At 52.9% G+C, this 17283-nt stretch overlaps 1 protein-coding gene across 4 annotated transcripts in view; it reads left to right on the forward strand.

Annotated features, from left to right (window-relative positions):
• Positions 1–2863: 2863 nt before the first annotated feature.
• AGRN (agrin) overlaps positions 2864–17283 on the forward strand; it is a 111736-nt gene continuing 97316 nt past the window's right edge. For all 4 annotated transcript variants that reach the window (XM_062013030.1, XM_062013032.1, XM_062013031.1 and 1 more), the window contains exons 1-2: positions 2864–3071; positions 11038–11299. In XM_062013030.1, coding sequence (XP_061869014.1) covers positions 2886–3071; positions 11038–11299 — 448 coding nt within the window. In that variant the 5' untranslated portion in view covers positions 2864–2885. The remainder of the gene's footprint in view (positions 3072–11037; positions 11300–17283) is intronic.

Consider the following 17283-nt stretch of genomic DNA (forward strand, 5'->3'; position numbering starts at 1 on the left):
AGAAATCTTTGTGAGCCCCTGGTCCCCAGTAGCTGTGTTGTGAAGAGCCTGGACAAACCCCCACTGATTTATGGGGGGTTTGTCACTGACACAGTTTATTTTGTGCACTGATCTGCCAAAGAGTTTGGTTCAGTTTTCCCACAGTACCATCAGGTTCTTGGATGGTTTCTCTTGTCAAGGTGAGGTTTCCAGCGTGGCAGTCCCTTCTCAACTCAAATTGGCCCAACAAAGGTGCTGGGGGGTGATTGCTCTCCTCCACTGTCCCTTGAAAAAAACATCTGCCTTGTCCTTCTGAACCTTATTAAACCTGGAGAGACAAGATCCTTGTGTGGCACTTCAGGCAAGCCTCAGAGGCTGAGTAAATCCAACCCACCCATATAGGGGCAAATACAGCAGAAAACAAAGACAAAAAGCTGTGAAATCCATTTTTTCTCTTCCCAGCTTTGAAAGCAGATGGTGGGGTGGGGCCAGGAGAGAATCACCAGCCAGAAACACAGAGTAAGTCATTCTCCCCCCTCTCCTCTTTGCAGTGTGGGAGCAGAAGGTGGCAGCTGGTTTCTTGCACTGAGCTGAGGTGGTTCCTGTGCTCTGCAGCTGAGCAGAGCTGGAGGAACACAATCAAACCTCACCATTAAAACAGCCAAAGAAATTACACTCCACCAGGCACTGGAGGATTTTTGGCTGGTTGCTTTGAGTTGCTAACAGCAGCAAGGTAAGAATGGAGTCCATTGTGCTCAGCCTCCACCCTGCAAGAGTGAGGATGGCAGAGCCATTGGCTGGGGATGGAATCTTCCCCCAGCAGCTGAATGTTGCTCCTTCAGCCCAAAGCCACATGATTCAGTCAGGTTTTGGGGTTGCTTTGGGTGCTTTTGCCTTGTGGCACCTTCTCTGCAAAGGGGAGAGCCCAGGGATTGTTCCTCCCTGGGCTTTCTATGGGAGAAGGGTTCAACCCCAGCAGGTTTCCTGCAGACCTGAGGGTGTTGGGGGTCCCTTTCTTCTGAGAATCATCTCTGAAGCCCTCAGTGAGGTGATGAAATGCTGAGTGCTTGTGAAGAAGCAGCCTGCCTTCCCTGCTGAACTGGAGGCTTAGTTTTAATGGGGGAGAACTCAGAGCTTTGAGCAGAAGGGGACCTGGGAGAGAGGGTGTGGGGTTCAAAAGAACAGCCCCAGGGCTGAGACCAAAGTCACTGTGGAAGTGCCAAGTGCACAGTTTAGGGCAGAATATGCACAATATGCCTCCCCTGTAAAACCAACAGTGCTTGTGAGCTCTCCAGACAGATTTATGTCATCTCTGGTATTTTGTCCTCTCCAAAGTAGAAGGTAGGCTTGGACAGCACTTGGAACACTCAGGAAGATTCATTTGTTCTGATTGTAGTGAATTTCTCTCTGTGTTCCAGGGGAGAGAAGAAGGATTGGCACATACACCACTGCAAACAGCACAAACAGCACAAAGGGCCCTGCTCAGGACTTAGAGGACAAACAGGAGGGATGCTCATCTGCAGGGATGCTGCTGGGGATTGGAACGTGCTGGCCAGAGGATGACACAGGGCATGGCATGTCCTCTGCTGCCATCTTGGCATGGGCATGGTTAAACTTCACCTGGTGACTGGTAATTCACCCCCTTGGCCCTGGGTCACAGACACCACTGTTTAGGGCCATCCAGTAAAACAGCCTTGTAAAATGCCTCCAGGGGATGACTAATTTATGGAGGGAGAAACAATATCCCTCCCTTGGTGCCACTTAACTTTTCCTTTTCTATTTGAGGTAATTGCACATGACATCTGGAAAAATTGCTGTCCAGTCCCTGGAGAAAGCCAGGGCAGGAGGTCACAGTGCTGCAGGGCCATTCCATGAGAGGGTGGCTTTGCCATCCATGGGACAAGGTGTGGGAGGTGGGAGCCATCCCCCTGGTAACTGATGAGCAGATGGTGATGGACCAGAGATGTGGGTGATGGACCAGAGATGTGAGTGATGGACCAGAGATGTGAGTGATGGACCTGGTGTGGGTGATGGACCTGGTGTGGGTGATGGACCAGAGATGTGGGTGATGGACCTGGTGTGGGTGATGGACCAGATGTGAGTGATGATGGACCTGGTGTGGGGGACTCGTTTTGTGTCAGCACGTGGGAGCCATCCCACCCTGTTCAGGCCTCAGTTTCCCCAAAGGGCAAAGGAGAGCATCCCTCTCCCCTTCCCTTCCCCGGCGATGTCACGGGCGGGAGGGCGGCGGGGACGTTGCGGGAGCATCCCGGCAGCGCTGCGGGATCCGGGATAGGAGACTCCCGGGGCAAGGCAGGAGGGGGAGGAAGGGGGGAAGGGCTGCAAGCCCGAGCTCGGCAGCGGTCCCTACACCTTTAAAAGTCTCCTCACGTTGGCGCGCTGATTATCCATTAACCTGATGCGAGATCCCTTTCCTGGGGGTGGCGTCCGCGGCAGCTCTGCAATAAGAGCCGGCAGCAGGGCCGGCTGCTTCCCTTCCTCCCTCCCTTCTCTTTCCCTCCCTCCTCTCCCCCTCGCTCCCTCCTTATCAGCAATTCAGATTGCATGCAAATCTGCGGGCTTTCTTACAGGGGGCAAGAGCAGAGAGGAGCGAGCGCTTCTCCCCGGCCGCGGCTGCAGGGCAGAACGAGCCACACATATCTCCTCCTCCTCCTCTTGGGATTTTCTTCCTTCTCCCCTCCCCTCTCTCCGTCTTTCTTTCCTCCTCTTCACCTCCTCGAACAAAAGTAGCCCTTCTCCCTGCCGCAGCCCTGCCCTGCGTGCGGGGCCGCTTTGTCTGCCCGCACCGTCGGGCTGCCCCGGGGAGAAGGGGCGCGGGGAGGGGGGTGGGAGGGTGGGAAGGGGGTGAGCGCTGAAAGTTGAGTCCGAAACGGGTTTGTTCAGCGATGGAAGGGCGAGAAGAGAGCTGCCGGCGGTCACTGGTGCTACTGTGGCTAGTACTGGGAGGCTGTGTGGCGACCTGCCCCGAGCGGGAGCTGGAGCGGCGGGAGGAAGAAGCCAACGTGGTGCTGACGGGCACGGTGGAGGAGATCATGAACGTGGACCCCGTCCACCACACCTACTCCTGCAAGGTAAAGTGGGGGTGGGAAAGAGGAGGGAGGACGGGAAACTTTGGGGCCCCTCACAGGCGCCTTCCCCCGGGCATGTGGTTTTTATTGTACGCGCCGGAGCTTTGGTGTGTAATTATGTATTTTTAGACCGTGGAGCCTCTTCCCAGCTCCAGAGCTGTTGGCGAAAAGGGACGAATCTCTCAAGGTTGCTTTTTATGGGCATTTCCCTCCTTGCCTTGATGCGGAGCTGCCTCCCAACTTCGGGTTCGGGCAGAGGGAAGGTGTTGGGAGCGATCGCAGGGCTCTAGGGTGAGCTCCTGCTTACTTCAGCAGCATCTTGAGTTCCTCCCGCTCAAGCTATTGTTTAACTGCGAATCAGGCCTCTGGCTACGTGAGGGGTGGTGGGGTTTTTTTTTCCTCCCCTCTCTAAGCTGAGGGACGGTAAAGTCCCGAGCAACCTGAAATCCCATCCGCCTGGTTGTCAGAAAACGTGCCGGGTGGTTTAACCCTTCCCGCGGCAGGAACCTCCCGTGCGGGGACGTGCTGCTTCGTGTCCTTGGCTGCTGCTTCTCCCCTCCCCATCCCCTCTTTCTCCTCACCCTCCAAAACGTGCTGCGGTTCCTGCCCGTGGTTAATGCTGAGCGTGACCCCGGGGGGATGCTCGGTTGGGTGGGAGAGGTGTTGAGAAGGTGAACTTCATCCCTTCTGGAGCATCTCTCAGCTCTCTCAACTAGTTGAACAGCTTCTGGCTGGGCAGCCGGTGCTTGCTGCTTCTCACTTGCTCAGCCCTGCTGCCTGGTTCACAAGCTGTACCCTGCTGCTGTGAATTAGATGGCAGCCCCTCAGGGCTGGTGCATGTGTTTGCAGAGTGTCTGGCACATCCTGAGTGGGTGCCAGGGAGGTGACTAATAAGGTGCAGTGAGCAGCCGGTGTCCACATATGGCTGGGTGATGTGGGCCACCTGAGGCTGGGGCAGGGGTTGCCATGCAAGTAAGCAGGAGATGGTCCAGGGAGGTTAGTGAGGAGGCAGAAATGCTCATCTAAGCACTGGGATCTCTTTTTTTCCTCCTGCTGCTGACAGGCTGCAAGGTGTCTGGCCAGAGCAAGCCAGGCTTCATCTTGCTGCATCAGAGCGAGACTCCTGGCCAGCAAAATCATTTGGCCTGTGCTGCTGTGATGGGAAAGCTGCTTGCTCAGCAGCTCTGCCTTGGAAAGGGTGATGAGATCAAGTCCAAGGAGATGCAGCTAGGGAGGAACCTGGGCTGCTGCTGCTGGCTTTACTTTGAAACACACCTGAACAGTGCTCGGCTGTCCCTGAGCCATCCCAAGCAGTGGAGACAGCTTGTGGCACTTCCCCACAGTTACTAGTGTCAGAACGTGCTTCCAAGAGAGCTTTGCAGCCCTGGAGTCCTGTAAAAGAAAGTGAAAGGAGAAAACCTTTCTCTTCTAGCCTGGCTGGAATTGCCCATCCCATCCCATCCCATCCCATCCCATCCCATCCCATCCCATCCCATCCCATCCCTCCTTGCTGGGGCAGTGCTGTTGGCTCTTTGGTATTAGACCAGTGGCTCTTCAATCCCTTTACCTACACATCAATCTTTCCATGTCATATCTTAATGGTGTGCTTGTAGGGGGGGGCAAAAAGAGCTTTGAAATAAGCCTTGGAGTTGTGTTGAGGAGCTGGAAGCAGGTAAATGTCTCCTAGCTGTGACTTAGCAGGGTGTAAGGCTTGGAGATGTGTAGCTGTGCAGCAGCTGTTGGCCTGTTTCACTCCAAGACCTCTCCAAGTATTGAAGTTGCTGTGGATTCTGCTGTTGATGGCTTAGACATGCTTGCATTTTGGCTTGGGTTTTTTTTCACCAAGCATCTAAAGTCCAAAAGAGCAGTTTAGGCATTAAACCTGACTGTGCTAGCTCCTGACCCTGGTGCCCTGCAGAGCTGGAATAAGCCCAAGGTGCAGAAAGGATCTTGCTGGTGAGGAGACACACGTCTGCTTCCTCACTACCATGCTCCAGTAACTGTTCCTTAGGCCCTGAGGTTGCCTCCAAATACCACAGTTATCTCTTGTTCCTCTTTATCTGTAGAGGAAAGGCAAGGGCCAAGTGTGTGTGGTAGGATTTCCCTAGATCCCACACCCAAAGGAGCCAGTGGTGGTGGTGCTGGGTGGTCTGTGAAGGAGCAGGCAGGTGAATAGCTCAGAGTGTTGCATTACTATATTGTTCTACTCAAGTGAAACTCCTAAAGCCTCCCAGCTGAAGCCTTTGATAGATGAAGATAAGCACATGACAACTCAGAAGAAATGTGAAGTGAAATGTTAGATAAACACCCATAAATAGCTAGCAGCCATTCCTGTGCTGCTGGAGGAGCTGGAGGAAGAGGCTGACAGAACTCCTGAGGCTGAGTCTGAAGCTGGCTGGTTGCTTCACTGAGGGCTTTGAGGTGGGAAGCTGGGGGTTTGCTCCTGACTGCATCCCTGGGCTCTCTCTTCTTGCTGTGCTTGCTGCTCATTCTCCTTTTAGCCTGTGTGCTGGAATTGTCCCTTCCTGCTTTTGAGCCCCTCTGATGTGCCTTGTTCTGGCCTGACCTGGTATTTATGAAGGGAGCTCCTATTTATAGGCCAAACACAGGCTCTATATGTGCTATAGGAAGTGTTGAAAAGGATGTGGATCCTGTTCCAAACAATGGGGTCTGTATTTTGAGGGAGGGGGTTACAGTGGCTGTTCTTCAGCCAGGGTTAGATGTGGAAGTTGCTGGAGGGAAGGTGAGTTTGGTGCTCTGCTGGCTCCTAGGGAAAGGCACAGAGTGACAATGTGCAGAGGGGAGGGAAGGGTTTGGTTGGGTTGTGTGAAGCTGCAAGCAGAGCTGATGTGAGCCAGCAGCCTTTACCTGCTGAAGTCTGGGGAGGACCCCTCTGTTTTGTTACATCTGTCCAGAGTGACAGCTCTCCTCCTGAGGACACTGTGCTCTAAAGTCTCATCTTTCTCTCCAAGACCAAGGCTGGCATTTCTCAAAGCATCTTCCTGGCAGGAGTTGCTTGCACTGCACATGCCTGTGCAGGTGGTCCCATTCCCTGCTGTGGGATGGACCCCCATATGGCATATTGGAAAATCCTCTTTCTGCTTTTGTGTTGCACTTAAAATACAGCCTTGCAAGGCTCTGCTTAAATAAAGTTTTCACTGTTCTTACTCTGCCTCCCTGTAGCTGCCAGGAGCCTTGTAAAACACTCCTAATCCAGTGTTTTATGTGCTTACTGGCAAAGGAGTGAGTCTGCAATAGGGAAGGGACCTCTTGGAACTGGGTTGCAGCCCAATCTCTTTCTCTCTCTCCCTTTTCTTCCCCAATCCTTGATGTAGCCAGTGAGTCACCAGTGACAAAGTCTTAATTGTGTGTGCTGATGAATGGGATGCCCTGCAGGTAATTGTTTGGTCTTTGGTGCCTTCACATCCATTCATTATCGAGGATAAGGGTGGGGAGAAGAAGGCTGGTGGACTCTGATGTTGCTCCCCAGCGCTGTGGCCTGGCTCAGAGGTGGATGACTAGATCAGCCACGTTAATTAACTCCTATTCCCATCTGCTTCAGAAGGCTTTAGCCTTTCTTTCCCCTTAGACCTAGCTGTGAAAATGCCTGACTGCCACCTTTCAGCACAAGCCTGGGGCTGTGCTCTCTGCCTGCCTCGTGGATCTGATCATTTCCCTCCCTCCCCCTCCCTTTTTGTCTCCTTTCTGTTGCTGGGTTTGTGCCCTGGTTGCACCTCAGCACAGGCAGCACCTACCCTGAGGGCAGCACAGGGAGAGGAGGTGGGGCTGCTGGAAGGTGTCTGAACTTGACTGTGGGGAGAAGCACAACCCCAGGGAGTTGTGCTGCTGAGAAATGCTGGAGAAACAGCTGGTCCCAGGGTGGGGAGGCAGGAGGTTGGTGTTAGCACTGAAGCTGTGCAAGCTGTGCTCCTTAGCACCCTGTCTCCTCGGCTCACCTGAGGTGCCACGTTCGCAGGTGGCCTCAGACTCTCATCTGCGTGTGGTGTGGAGCAGATGTCTGTGTGGATGCTGGGGATTCCTGTCAGAGCAGAGGGGAGGGAAGCTGCCTGTCACAGCTACTCTTCCTTGCCATCTGAAGCTCCCTCTGTTTGCTGGTTGACTGCCATCTCTCTCGAGAGAAGAGCTCGTGCTGACAGGGCTGTGTGCAACCCAGAAGTCAGCTTTCCACGCAGGCTGCTGAGGTAAAGCAATGCCTTCCAAGCCATTTTGCTCTCAGCCCTTTCCCAGCTTGGACTGTATGGAGAGGCACAGTAGCCTGTGTGTAAGTTCCTGCTTGTCCTTTGGTTGCTGTGGCATTGCTTAGCACTGGCCCAAGGGGAGGTGACTCCCTTGGTTCTGGGAGACAACTGAGCGTGAGAGCATGTGGGTACAACGTCTCCAGCTCACCTCCCCGTGTCTGGGAGCAGCTAAGGCATGTGCAGCCTTCAAAGAGGAGCTGTCACCCTGGTGTTTATACCTGGGATGGTTTTGGATCTCAGGTATGCAGGAGAACAGGGCTCACCTCAGTAAGAGACAGTGGCTGTTGTTTGGATCCCAGGACATCAAGTCCAGCATCCTCCTCTGACACAAGTGTCACACCTGCAGGAGGATCTGAGAGTACAATCCACTCCTCAGCTTTGTTCCTAACCTTCAGCTGCATCCTTAGAGCACAACACCACTGAGTTCATTCCCTTTTTCTGGCTGACAGATGGATGTTGTGCTGAGCAGAGGGGTCCCATCCCAGCTGTAGATAGCTACAGAACTGGCTCATTCCAGAGCAGGGTAAAGTCTGCTCCTTGCATTCCTTCTCAGCTGTAACAAGTCCCCCCACCACCAACCATTATGTCAAGCATAGAAGCTGTAGTGTGAGCAGATATCTTCCTCCCTGCCACCTCCTGTGCCCTCTGAGGTGGGGAGAGGCCTGTCTGCACACCTCCCTGTGAGCATCCTTCCTCCAGCCCCCGTGTTCCCCTCAGAATTGCATTATTAAAGTGCCTACGTGTGTTCCTGCTCAGAGAGGGGATGGAGAGCCCCCTTATCTCTGAGCCACCACCTCCCTGACTGCCCTGGTGCTTGGTGCTATGTGCTAAGGGCTCTTTGGGTAGTGAAAACAGCTGGAGAATGCAAGTGGCTGGGCACTCAGGTGGGGTAGGAGGAGAGATGCTGGCAGGGAGCATGATAAAGCACGCTCTGAGCATGCTAAGCCAGGGATGCCTGTGGTCACAGTAATAGCCATGGACTACAGCAGCCACCCTTGCTAGCACCCTTGCAAGCTGAAACCTCAGGCAGCTCTCTGATGAGCTGTTCCTATTACATCCAAGTCAGCTGTGTGTCATGTTTCCCTCACCACAGAACTGCAGCAGGAGGGTTTCTGACCTCTCAGGAGCAGATGGAGCTGTGTTTCTCATGACCCATGTGCACTAAAGATTCCCATTAGGGCTGCTTCCCTCCTGTGTGGATGCTGCTCTTGGGCAGTTTGCTGCAGAGAGTGTGGCACAGGGGAAGGCTGGTGTGCAAATCTCACCTTTTTTGGGCAGGGAATGAGCCAGCAATGAAGTCCAGGGAGATTGCTCTAGAACCATTGGCAGCAGCATGGGCAGAGTGGGACTGACTCTTGTGGCCAGGACTTGTGTTCTCCTCATGAAGTTGAGCTGAGTGAAGTGAAACAGGCTCCTGCTGCCAAACCCTCCATGGTTTTTTAGCAAATACAGTCTGTTAAAGCACAGGTTTTCTTGAGTCATTTTTAGGAACATCAGTTGCCTTCCACCACATGTCTACACAGAATGTTATCTGCTCTGCCTTTTGTCTTCCCAAGGTATTTGTCAGAGCCACATCATTCCCTTCTTTCATTCACCCAACCCACCTGCCCATGTTTTTAAGGCTTCTGAGACTACCTGTTGGCCAGTGGCCTCTCTCTTTACCTGTGCAGCCTTCCCCTTGAGGGCTTCCAGCCATTTAATGTTCCCTTCAAAGCCTTTTCCATTTTATTTAGACGTGTTTTCTTCTCCCCTGATATATTCCACCACTGAGATTTTGCTGAGAGTCAGGATATCTCTGGGAGAACTGTACCAGCTGGAGTCTGTCACCTTGAATGATGCTGCCTGGGTTTGGAAGGGGATTCCTCAGGCATGGCTGAGACTTGCTAACTGCCCTTGGTAGGGCTTGAATCATGTCCCTGACCCCTGTGTCTGCACAGGACAAGCTTCCAGCTCGTGCATTTGGGAAGAGTCAGTGGCAGGTGAGGTGAATCTCTTTCTGCTCAAGCATTCAGTCCAGGAGTGGACCTCTTGGTGTGAACTGGAATTCTTTGTTAGTAATGGACAGGATCAGGTCAGTTTGGGGTTTTTTTTCACCTTTTTAAATACATCCATTTTGTGCTGAGGCTCTGCCACCTTCCTCACAGTGCAATGGCCCTTGTGGGAGAGCAGGCTTGTGGCAACTAACGTGGCTGCTGAGAGCATGAAGGTTAGAACAATATCAGAGGAGGGGAAAAAGTTGATTAGCTCATCCTCTATGTTAGGGTTGTGTACAGCAGAGGCTGAACAGCAGCAGCAGAAGCTGATGCCTCTGCCAAGGAAGCTCTGGAGCAGCTTTCTTGGTCTGAGTTGAGCTGTGGTGCAGAGGCTGCCAGGACCTGCTCTCTCTGATTCTTGCCTCAACAAAGAAAGGGGGCTTTTCTACCCTCTGCCAGCCCCAGGATCCTTTGTGTTGGGTGTTTGCACTTGGGGCGGGGAAGACAAGCCCTCCCCTGGGTCTGAGATTCCCTGGGCCTCGGAGGAGGTGGGTCAAGGCAGCTCATGGTGGGATTTGGTGCGAGGCAGCTCTTTATTCAGGGCATTTTGAGCCTCCAAAAGCAGTGAGTGTGCTGGCAGTGCATTCAGCAGCAGGCTCAGGGCCCAGGGGAGAAGGGAAGGCAGGCAAATCCTGGGCCTTGGCACCAGAGGCACAGAGGGACGAGGTGTCTCAGTGCTGGTGCAGCCTAAGGGGCCTCGAGCGCCATGAGGCCTGTCCTCCATTGCTCCCCAGCAGGCCGCGTGGGGAAAGGGCCAGAAATACCAAATGTCTGGGCTGGAGAGTGGAGTGCAGCTTTGGCAGAAAGAGCAGGACATGCTTTAGCTTTCATTTGGTGCTTTTAGAGGGATGGATAATGAAATTAACTGCGCTGGAAAGCTCTGTCAGCCTGAACCACTCCTGTGTGTCTTGTGACAACGTGATAGACAAGGAGCCAGGCCTGAAGAGCAGCTCTGCAAAGACAGACCTGGGAGTCCTGGTTGATAACAGACTAAATATGAGCCAGCAATGTGCCCTCGTGGCCAAGAAGCCAATGGCAGCCTGGGGGCAGCAAGAAGAGTGTGGGCAGCAGGTCAAGGGAGGTTGTGCTGCCCCTCTGCTCTGCCCTGCTGAGGCCTCATCTGGAGTCCTGTGGCCAGTTCTGAGCTCCTCAGCTCCAGAGGGACAGGGAAGTGCTGGAGAGAGGCCAGTGCAGGGCCACCAAGATGATCAGGGGCATAAAACATGTTTTATATGAGGAAAGGCTGTGGGAACTGGGGCTGTTTAGTCTGGAGAAGACTGAGGGGTGATCTTATTAACACTTATAAATACCTAAAGGGTGGGTGTCAGGAGGTTGGGACATCCCTCTTTTCTATAGTAGCCAGCAACAGGACAAGGGGTGATGGGATGAAGCTGGAACACAAAAAGTTCCACTTAAACATAAGAAAAAACTCAGTGTTTGAGTGAGGGAGCCCTGGCCCAGGCTGCCCAGGGGGAGTGTGGAGGCTCCTTCCTTGGAGGGCTTCAAGACCCACCTGGACACGTTCCTGTGTGACCTGATCTAGGTGACCCTGCTTCTGCAGAGGGGTTGGACTGGATGATCTCTAAAGGTCCCTTCCAACCCCAACCATCCTGTGATTCTAAGGAGGTGACTGTGGCTGTGAAACATCTCACGTGCTCTTTCTCCCTCTCGTTCAAGGTGAGAGTGTGGCGTTACCTGAAAGGCAAAGACATCGTCACTCACGAGATCCTCTTGGATGGTGGCAACAAAGTGGTTATTGGTGGCTTTGGGGACCCATTGATCTGTGACAACCAAGTCTCCACTGGGGATACTCGCATTTTCTTCGTCAACCCTGCCCCACAGTACATGTGGCCAGCACATCGCAACGAGCTGATGCTCAACTCCAGCCTCATGAGGATAACCCTGCGGAACCTGGAGGAGGTGGAGCACTGCGTGGAAGGTGAGGCTGGAGCCTTCATGGGGCAAAGGATCTCCCTGGTGCTGAGGTAGATCAGTCCTGCTCTTCAGTGTTTGTCTAGGGGAGCGTCAAGCTCTGTGGGCTTGCTTGTCACGGGGAGAGTGGCTGGCGTTGGTCTTGTTGTGAGAGGTTGTGATTGTAACCAAGGTTATGGTATTGCTCCAGATTTCATGCAGGTTCTCAGTCTGCAATGAGTCTGATGTGGCTGGGAGCATCCTCAGTGCAAGTCCTGTCCTAACACAAGACTGAGGGGTTAAGATTTTTCTCTAGGTTTACAGCTAATAGATTAATGGATTCATCCTGTGAGTGATAGGACAAGAGGAAACAGCCTCAAGTTGCCCCAGGGGAGGTTGAGGTTGGAGCTGAGGCACAACTGTTTCCCTGAGAGGGGTGGCAGCCCCTGTGCCAGGCTGCCCAGGGAGCTGGGGGAGTGCCCAGCCCTGGAGGGATCCCAAAGCTGTGGAGTTGAGGTGGGCTCCATGAGCTCAAAAGCCTTTTCCAACCAAAATGATTCTGTTTGTTGCCCACCCACCTTGAAAACATGGTACTGAGTACATAGAACCCATTTGTTGACTTCTCCTTTGTGCCTGTCCAGTGTTCCAGCAAGAACTCTAAGCTCCTGGGGAAAGGTGGTGCCCCAAAAGCCTTTTGCTGGGGTCTGAGTATGTCCTGAGAGCAGATGAATAAACAAGGGAAGGAATGCAGGAATTCTGCACAGACAACAAATAAACACACAGATTGGCTCCTTCCTCCCCTTGGATGTGCAGAGGAGAGGCCATAGCCCCCTTTTTTTTCCAGCTGGGAATGCTGACAGAGGTAAATGACCCAACTTTTGGGCTGGGAGAGAGTTAGTTCAGCAAAGTGTCAGACAACAGGCACCCATCCTGGGTCCAGTGAAGAGGGAGGGAGGAGAAGGAAGGCTATATGCATGTGGTTGTCTGTGTAAAGCCTGAGCAAACCTTTGGAAGAATTGTCTTCACTAGTTTGCTGTGCTCTTCATGCTCATTTTGCACACACTGCACGTGGGCTGGAGTGGCTGAACTAGGTGGTTTCCATTCATGGTGAAGGATATTGTCCATTAAGACCCCTGGGAGGTGATGAGAGATTTAGTTTACCTCCTATAACTGTAGATTCAGTGTAGAATTGGGACCCTTTCCTTTAGTGGGGGAAGATTCAGAGTTGTGTTGCTGTAATGCTTGTTCCAGCTCCTGGTGTGTCAGGGCTGGCTGTGCTTGGTGAGCTGGGCTGGGACACCCTCCTGATCCCAGGAGGGGAGAGATGTGAAGTGCCTGTGTGCATTAAGCTATAGGTGGATGTGTCTGTCTATAAGCATATCCTCTGAGGCAGTACCATAGGAAAGGTTTGCTTGGTGTTGCTCCCATGCTGTTGTGCAAGAGAGTTGAAGATGCCAAAGCTGGGCATGTCTAAACTCTCTTTATGCTTAAATTGCAGGTCCATGCAGTTCCAGGTGGGTTTATCTTTCCTCCCTGTTATGTTAACCTTTCCTGAGGCCAGGGACTCCCCTCTTCTCTGAAGATCACTTGCTGCATAGCTTCCTTCTGGTAACTAATTAGACCCCTCTTCCTGATGGCTCCCTGGGATGCTGTTGGCATGCAGAGCTAGGGTCAGCTGGCCTGGCTGGTGGCCCAGGGCCAGCAGGCTGCTGTGGGGACTGGGGAGGGCTGGAAAACAGCCTGCAAACAACTCACCACATCTGGTGGAGCTGATTTCTCCAAGCTGATGGAGACCTGTGTGCAGACTGTGTTGCTGAGAAATGACAAACCAAGGCAACTTGGAGTTATGGATCTCAGGGAGGTCAAAAAGTGTTGCCTGGGGGAGATGCTGTGACTCTTGTTTTGGCATTTGTCTGACTTGGCAGCTCTTTCTCTTGCCTTAAGAAACCCACCTTTCTTGTCCTATCCAGTGGCTTCCCTTTTCTTCCACACCTTGGAAGCCTGGCTCCTGTGTGAGCATCTGATGTGCTGGGTGCTAGCTGGTTTTGCTGTAGAGAGGATGGAACAAACTGACTCCTGAAACCTCAGTTTCCCTCAAGCCCTACCCCAAAGCTCAGGTCTCTCCTGAGGTCTGTGAGAGTTTCCTTGCCTAGTGCAGCTGCCTTCTGGGAAGCCCTGTAAAAGCAGCCATGAGAACCTGCTCCTGCCACCCTGAGAACCATTCCTGAGCTCTTGAGAATTTAGCTCCAGGATTTGTTTCCCATCAGCTCCCCACAGGAAGGTTCAAAGCAGAGCTGCCCAGAACACTGCTCTCTGCTGCACTTTTGAGTTTAAAAACAAACTTTTGAGTGCTTTTACAGAAAGAATTGGAAGAATGGTGGCAGCTGAGTGGAAAAAAAACAGGAATGTTTTGAGTGTCTTCATCTCCTGTTGCTCCAGCTTGGAAGAATCCTGGACATCAAGATCTTTCCTGTGTAAGAGGGGAGTTCAAAGCAGGGCATCTCTGTGAAACAGCTCAGGTTAGAGTGAAACCACTGCATTGTAGTAAAAATGCTTTGCCCAGCTGTAGTCAAAACACAAGACTTCAGCTTAGCTCTGCAATCTGACTTCAGCACTGAGGGTGCCTGGAGGAGAAGTTTTTTGGTGCTGAGCAGTAGAAGAGCAGCTCTGGGGCTTGTGTAGGAGGCTGGGACACAGGCTTGGGCTTGGACTGGGGCCATGGGTGAGGGAGGATGTTTGCTCAGTGAGGGAGAGCTGGCCCTGAGCAGCATGCAGGGCTGTGTACCACCAGCAATACATTTCCTCTTGTTCTTCAAGACATCTGGATGAGGTCTGGGGAAAGGATCAGCCTGCTAAGCCTCAGCCTCACTGTATTGCTGCCTCAAGTGCATGAAGAGTCACTGTGCAGGTGTCAGAGCTTCCCAGGGCACACCACCAGCTCCATGCAGCCTGTTCCTCTCCTTGCTCTCTCCTCACAAGGCCATCAAGCATGCTCTTCTGGAGTTCAACAGCTGACTAATCCCTGAGAGATCTTTCCCCTGTGCCTGTGTCTCATATTTCACTTTGATCACAACTGCACTTGAGGAAAATGAAGGTTTTTGTGTATGGTGTGGGAGGGGCTGTGTGTGACTCCACACTGAGCTGTCTGGGTGGAAGGAAGTTCAGATTAAACCTTTGTTACAGCCTTGGTTAATGAGAACCCAGAGCTCCTCTTAAGTACTGCCTTGCTGGTGGCATGATTTGCATTAATGCTGGTGCAATTGCCCCAGCTGAGGTTGGTTTGGAGGTGTGTGTGTGTGTGGACTTTGAGCCTCCTGGGAAAAGCCTTGTGTGTTGTCTTTACAAGCACAGTGAGACCTGGTGGAGAGCACACACTGTAGCAGAAGGTTGTGCTGGTGCCTCAAGACCCTCATCTCAAAGCAGCATGTCATAGAATCATAGAACTGCTCCTGGAGCCCACCCAGTGCCCTCACCCTGCCCAGCCCACCCCAAACCCACAGCCCTCAGCACCTCAGCTCCAGGGCTTTGGGATCCCTCCAGGGATGTGCACTCCACCACACCCCAGCACCTCTGCCAGAAGCTCTTGCTCTGTGCTTTAACTGCTGTTCTGTCACCTCACCATCTCAGCTGATGTGGAAAATTGAGCCCATGAGCTAAGCAGGGGAGGGTTGTTAAGCCTTTTAGTAAGGACAAATCTGCCTGTCTTGGGCAGAGAGTGGGTGATGCTCTGCTTCCCTGATGGGAATCATTCCAGCAGGGAAAGCAAGGCTGAGGGCTGACCCTCTATGTGTGTATGTAGCAGCTCATCCAAACTCTTTCTGAGCTGCCTACTGGCTAATGAGAGTGGTGGTGGCTGTGCTTGGTAGCTTCTGTGCTGCCTCTTCCAGCCCTGGCATGGCTGTGGGCCAGGGGCTGCTCCCTCTGGGCAAGCAGGGAGGAGGGTGCAGGTTGTGCTGAGAGGATCACCTTGGAGTGAAGGGGACCCAAGTGGCATCTCAGATACTGATGGATAGTGGCCAGGCCTTGGAACCTCATTTCCATACAGATGCCTGTGACAAAGCTGCCTGCTCTGGCTGCTGTTCAGCATGCAGTGTGCTGCAGATGCTCCATATGTTTAAAAATGTCACTTGACTCCTATTGAAATGCTGATTCTAGTCAGTGCAGAGCTCTCCTGACTTTCCATCTCTGTAGCAAGCCTATTAATGACTCCCCTGGAAGAACTGCATTCAGTCTTGGAGCATCAGTTCTGTGTTTTCTCCCATGTGTCTACTTGGGACTGCTTTGAAAGCATCTCCCTTTAACCTACACTGTCCATTTTGGTTTGTCTTCTACCCCTGCACTTTTAGTCTCTCCTCCCTTTCCTTTTGGATCTCTGCCCCCATAGATCTGAGTTGTTTTGTGCTTGGAAACTGTGGTGGTTTAGCCAAACTCAGGCCAGAAAGCAGTAAATGATCTTGTCAGGCTGTTTCCAGAGACTGTGGCACACACACAGTGGGCTCCTCTCAGCAAGGGAATTGTTGGCATGAGTCTGTGTTGGGTGGTTTGGGCTGTGGTCACTTCCCATGCTCTGCTCTCTCTGCAGCTCTTCTCCACCCCTGTGACTCTTTAATTCACCCCTGGTGTTTTGCTGTGTTTCAGAAGAGGCAAGGCAGGGGGCTGGAAGAGTTACTGTGTGAGTTACTGGTTACTGTGTGAGTTCCTTCTAAAAAGAAGGTCTTGTCTTTCCTTTCCTCTTCCTTGGCTCTGGTTCAAATTGCAGATAAGGAGAACAGCATCAACACCTCTGTCCCAGGAGGGTGAGTGAGTTACCCAGCAGCTGTGAAATGAGAGGAGAGGAGAGGAGAGGAGAGGAGAGGAGAGGAGAGGAGAGGAGAGGAGAGGAGAGGATCCCCCACCAAACATCCCTCCCCATGGCACAGGCTGTCCTTGGCCAGGCTAGAGGCTTCCTTGTGGGTAAGGTGCTGGTGCTTTGGGGCCAGCCTCTGCCCCAGAAGCCAGCTTGCCCTGTGTGTAGCCTTGCCATGCTGGCAGGAGCAGTGTGTCCCTGAGGACTCTTGCACAGGGAGCCCCATGTGTGGGCTGAGCCCAAGGGTCTGTTCCTCCCCTGCCTGGTGTGGCAGTGACATGACCCATCCCAGGGAGTTGTGGAAGTAGCTCAGAGTCCATTTGTTTAGCAAATTCTTGTGGAATTTTAATCTGGTGTGGGAGGCTACTGCTCTGGGAAAGCTCCTTTGGCCCCAGTTCCCCCTCTGGCACATGCTGCTGCATTGCTGTGTGGGGTGGGTCGAGGGCTCCGTGGTCAGCAGCACAGACAGCCCAGCTCTTGGCTGTGTGGTTGTGACAAGTGCTGAGCCCTGGCCATGTGCTCTTGGTTCTGCTTTTCCTTTTGTTTGCTCTGCTGATAACTTGGAGGGGGACTGTGGCTTGCTGTCTGCTGGGCTACAGAGGGGAGAGCTGCTGCTGAGGGCTCTGGCAGGCTCTGTGCTTCCTGCTGCTCTGGGCTTTTGTGGTCAGCTTCTGGTCTGGGGCTGCTGCATCACCTCCCCCTTGGTGGGTGTGCATAGGAAAGAAGCATTCTACCTGTTCCATCCTTTTTGTACTGCCATGGTAGAAGAGAAGGCAAATGGGAGTGGGAAAAGTATCATGAGTTCCCATAAGGGGACCAGCCTGAGTCATTTTGTGTCCTCTTTTTGGTCCTTCTTGAGGCAGGATGCTTGCACAGCAGCAGCCTTGCTCAGGGGACGTGGCAAGAGCTGTTTTGCAGTGCTCCCAGGCAGGGGGTTGCTGCAGGGAGCTGCTCCATGGGCACATGAAGCTTTTGGTGGTGATGCAGGAGGCTTTGTGCAAGAGAAGAAATCCCCCTGTGAGGGTGGATGCTCCTGGGGCAGCAGAGTGGGTGCAAGCTGAGTGACACTTGCTGCTGGGAGGTGGGACTGTCCCTGTGACAGGGCTGGCTCTGAATCTCTCCCTCTGAGCATCTCCTAAACAGAATGCCTGCAGTTTTGGCCCTCT

The sequence above is a fragment of the Colius striatus genome, chromosome 21, assembly GCF_028858725.1.
Source record: "Colius striatus isolate bColStr4 chromosome 21, bColStr4.1.hap1, whole genome shotgun sequence".
NCBI lineage: Eukaryota > Metazoa > Chordata > Aves > Coliiformes > Coliidae > Colius > Colius striatus.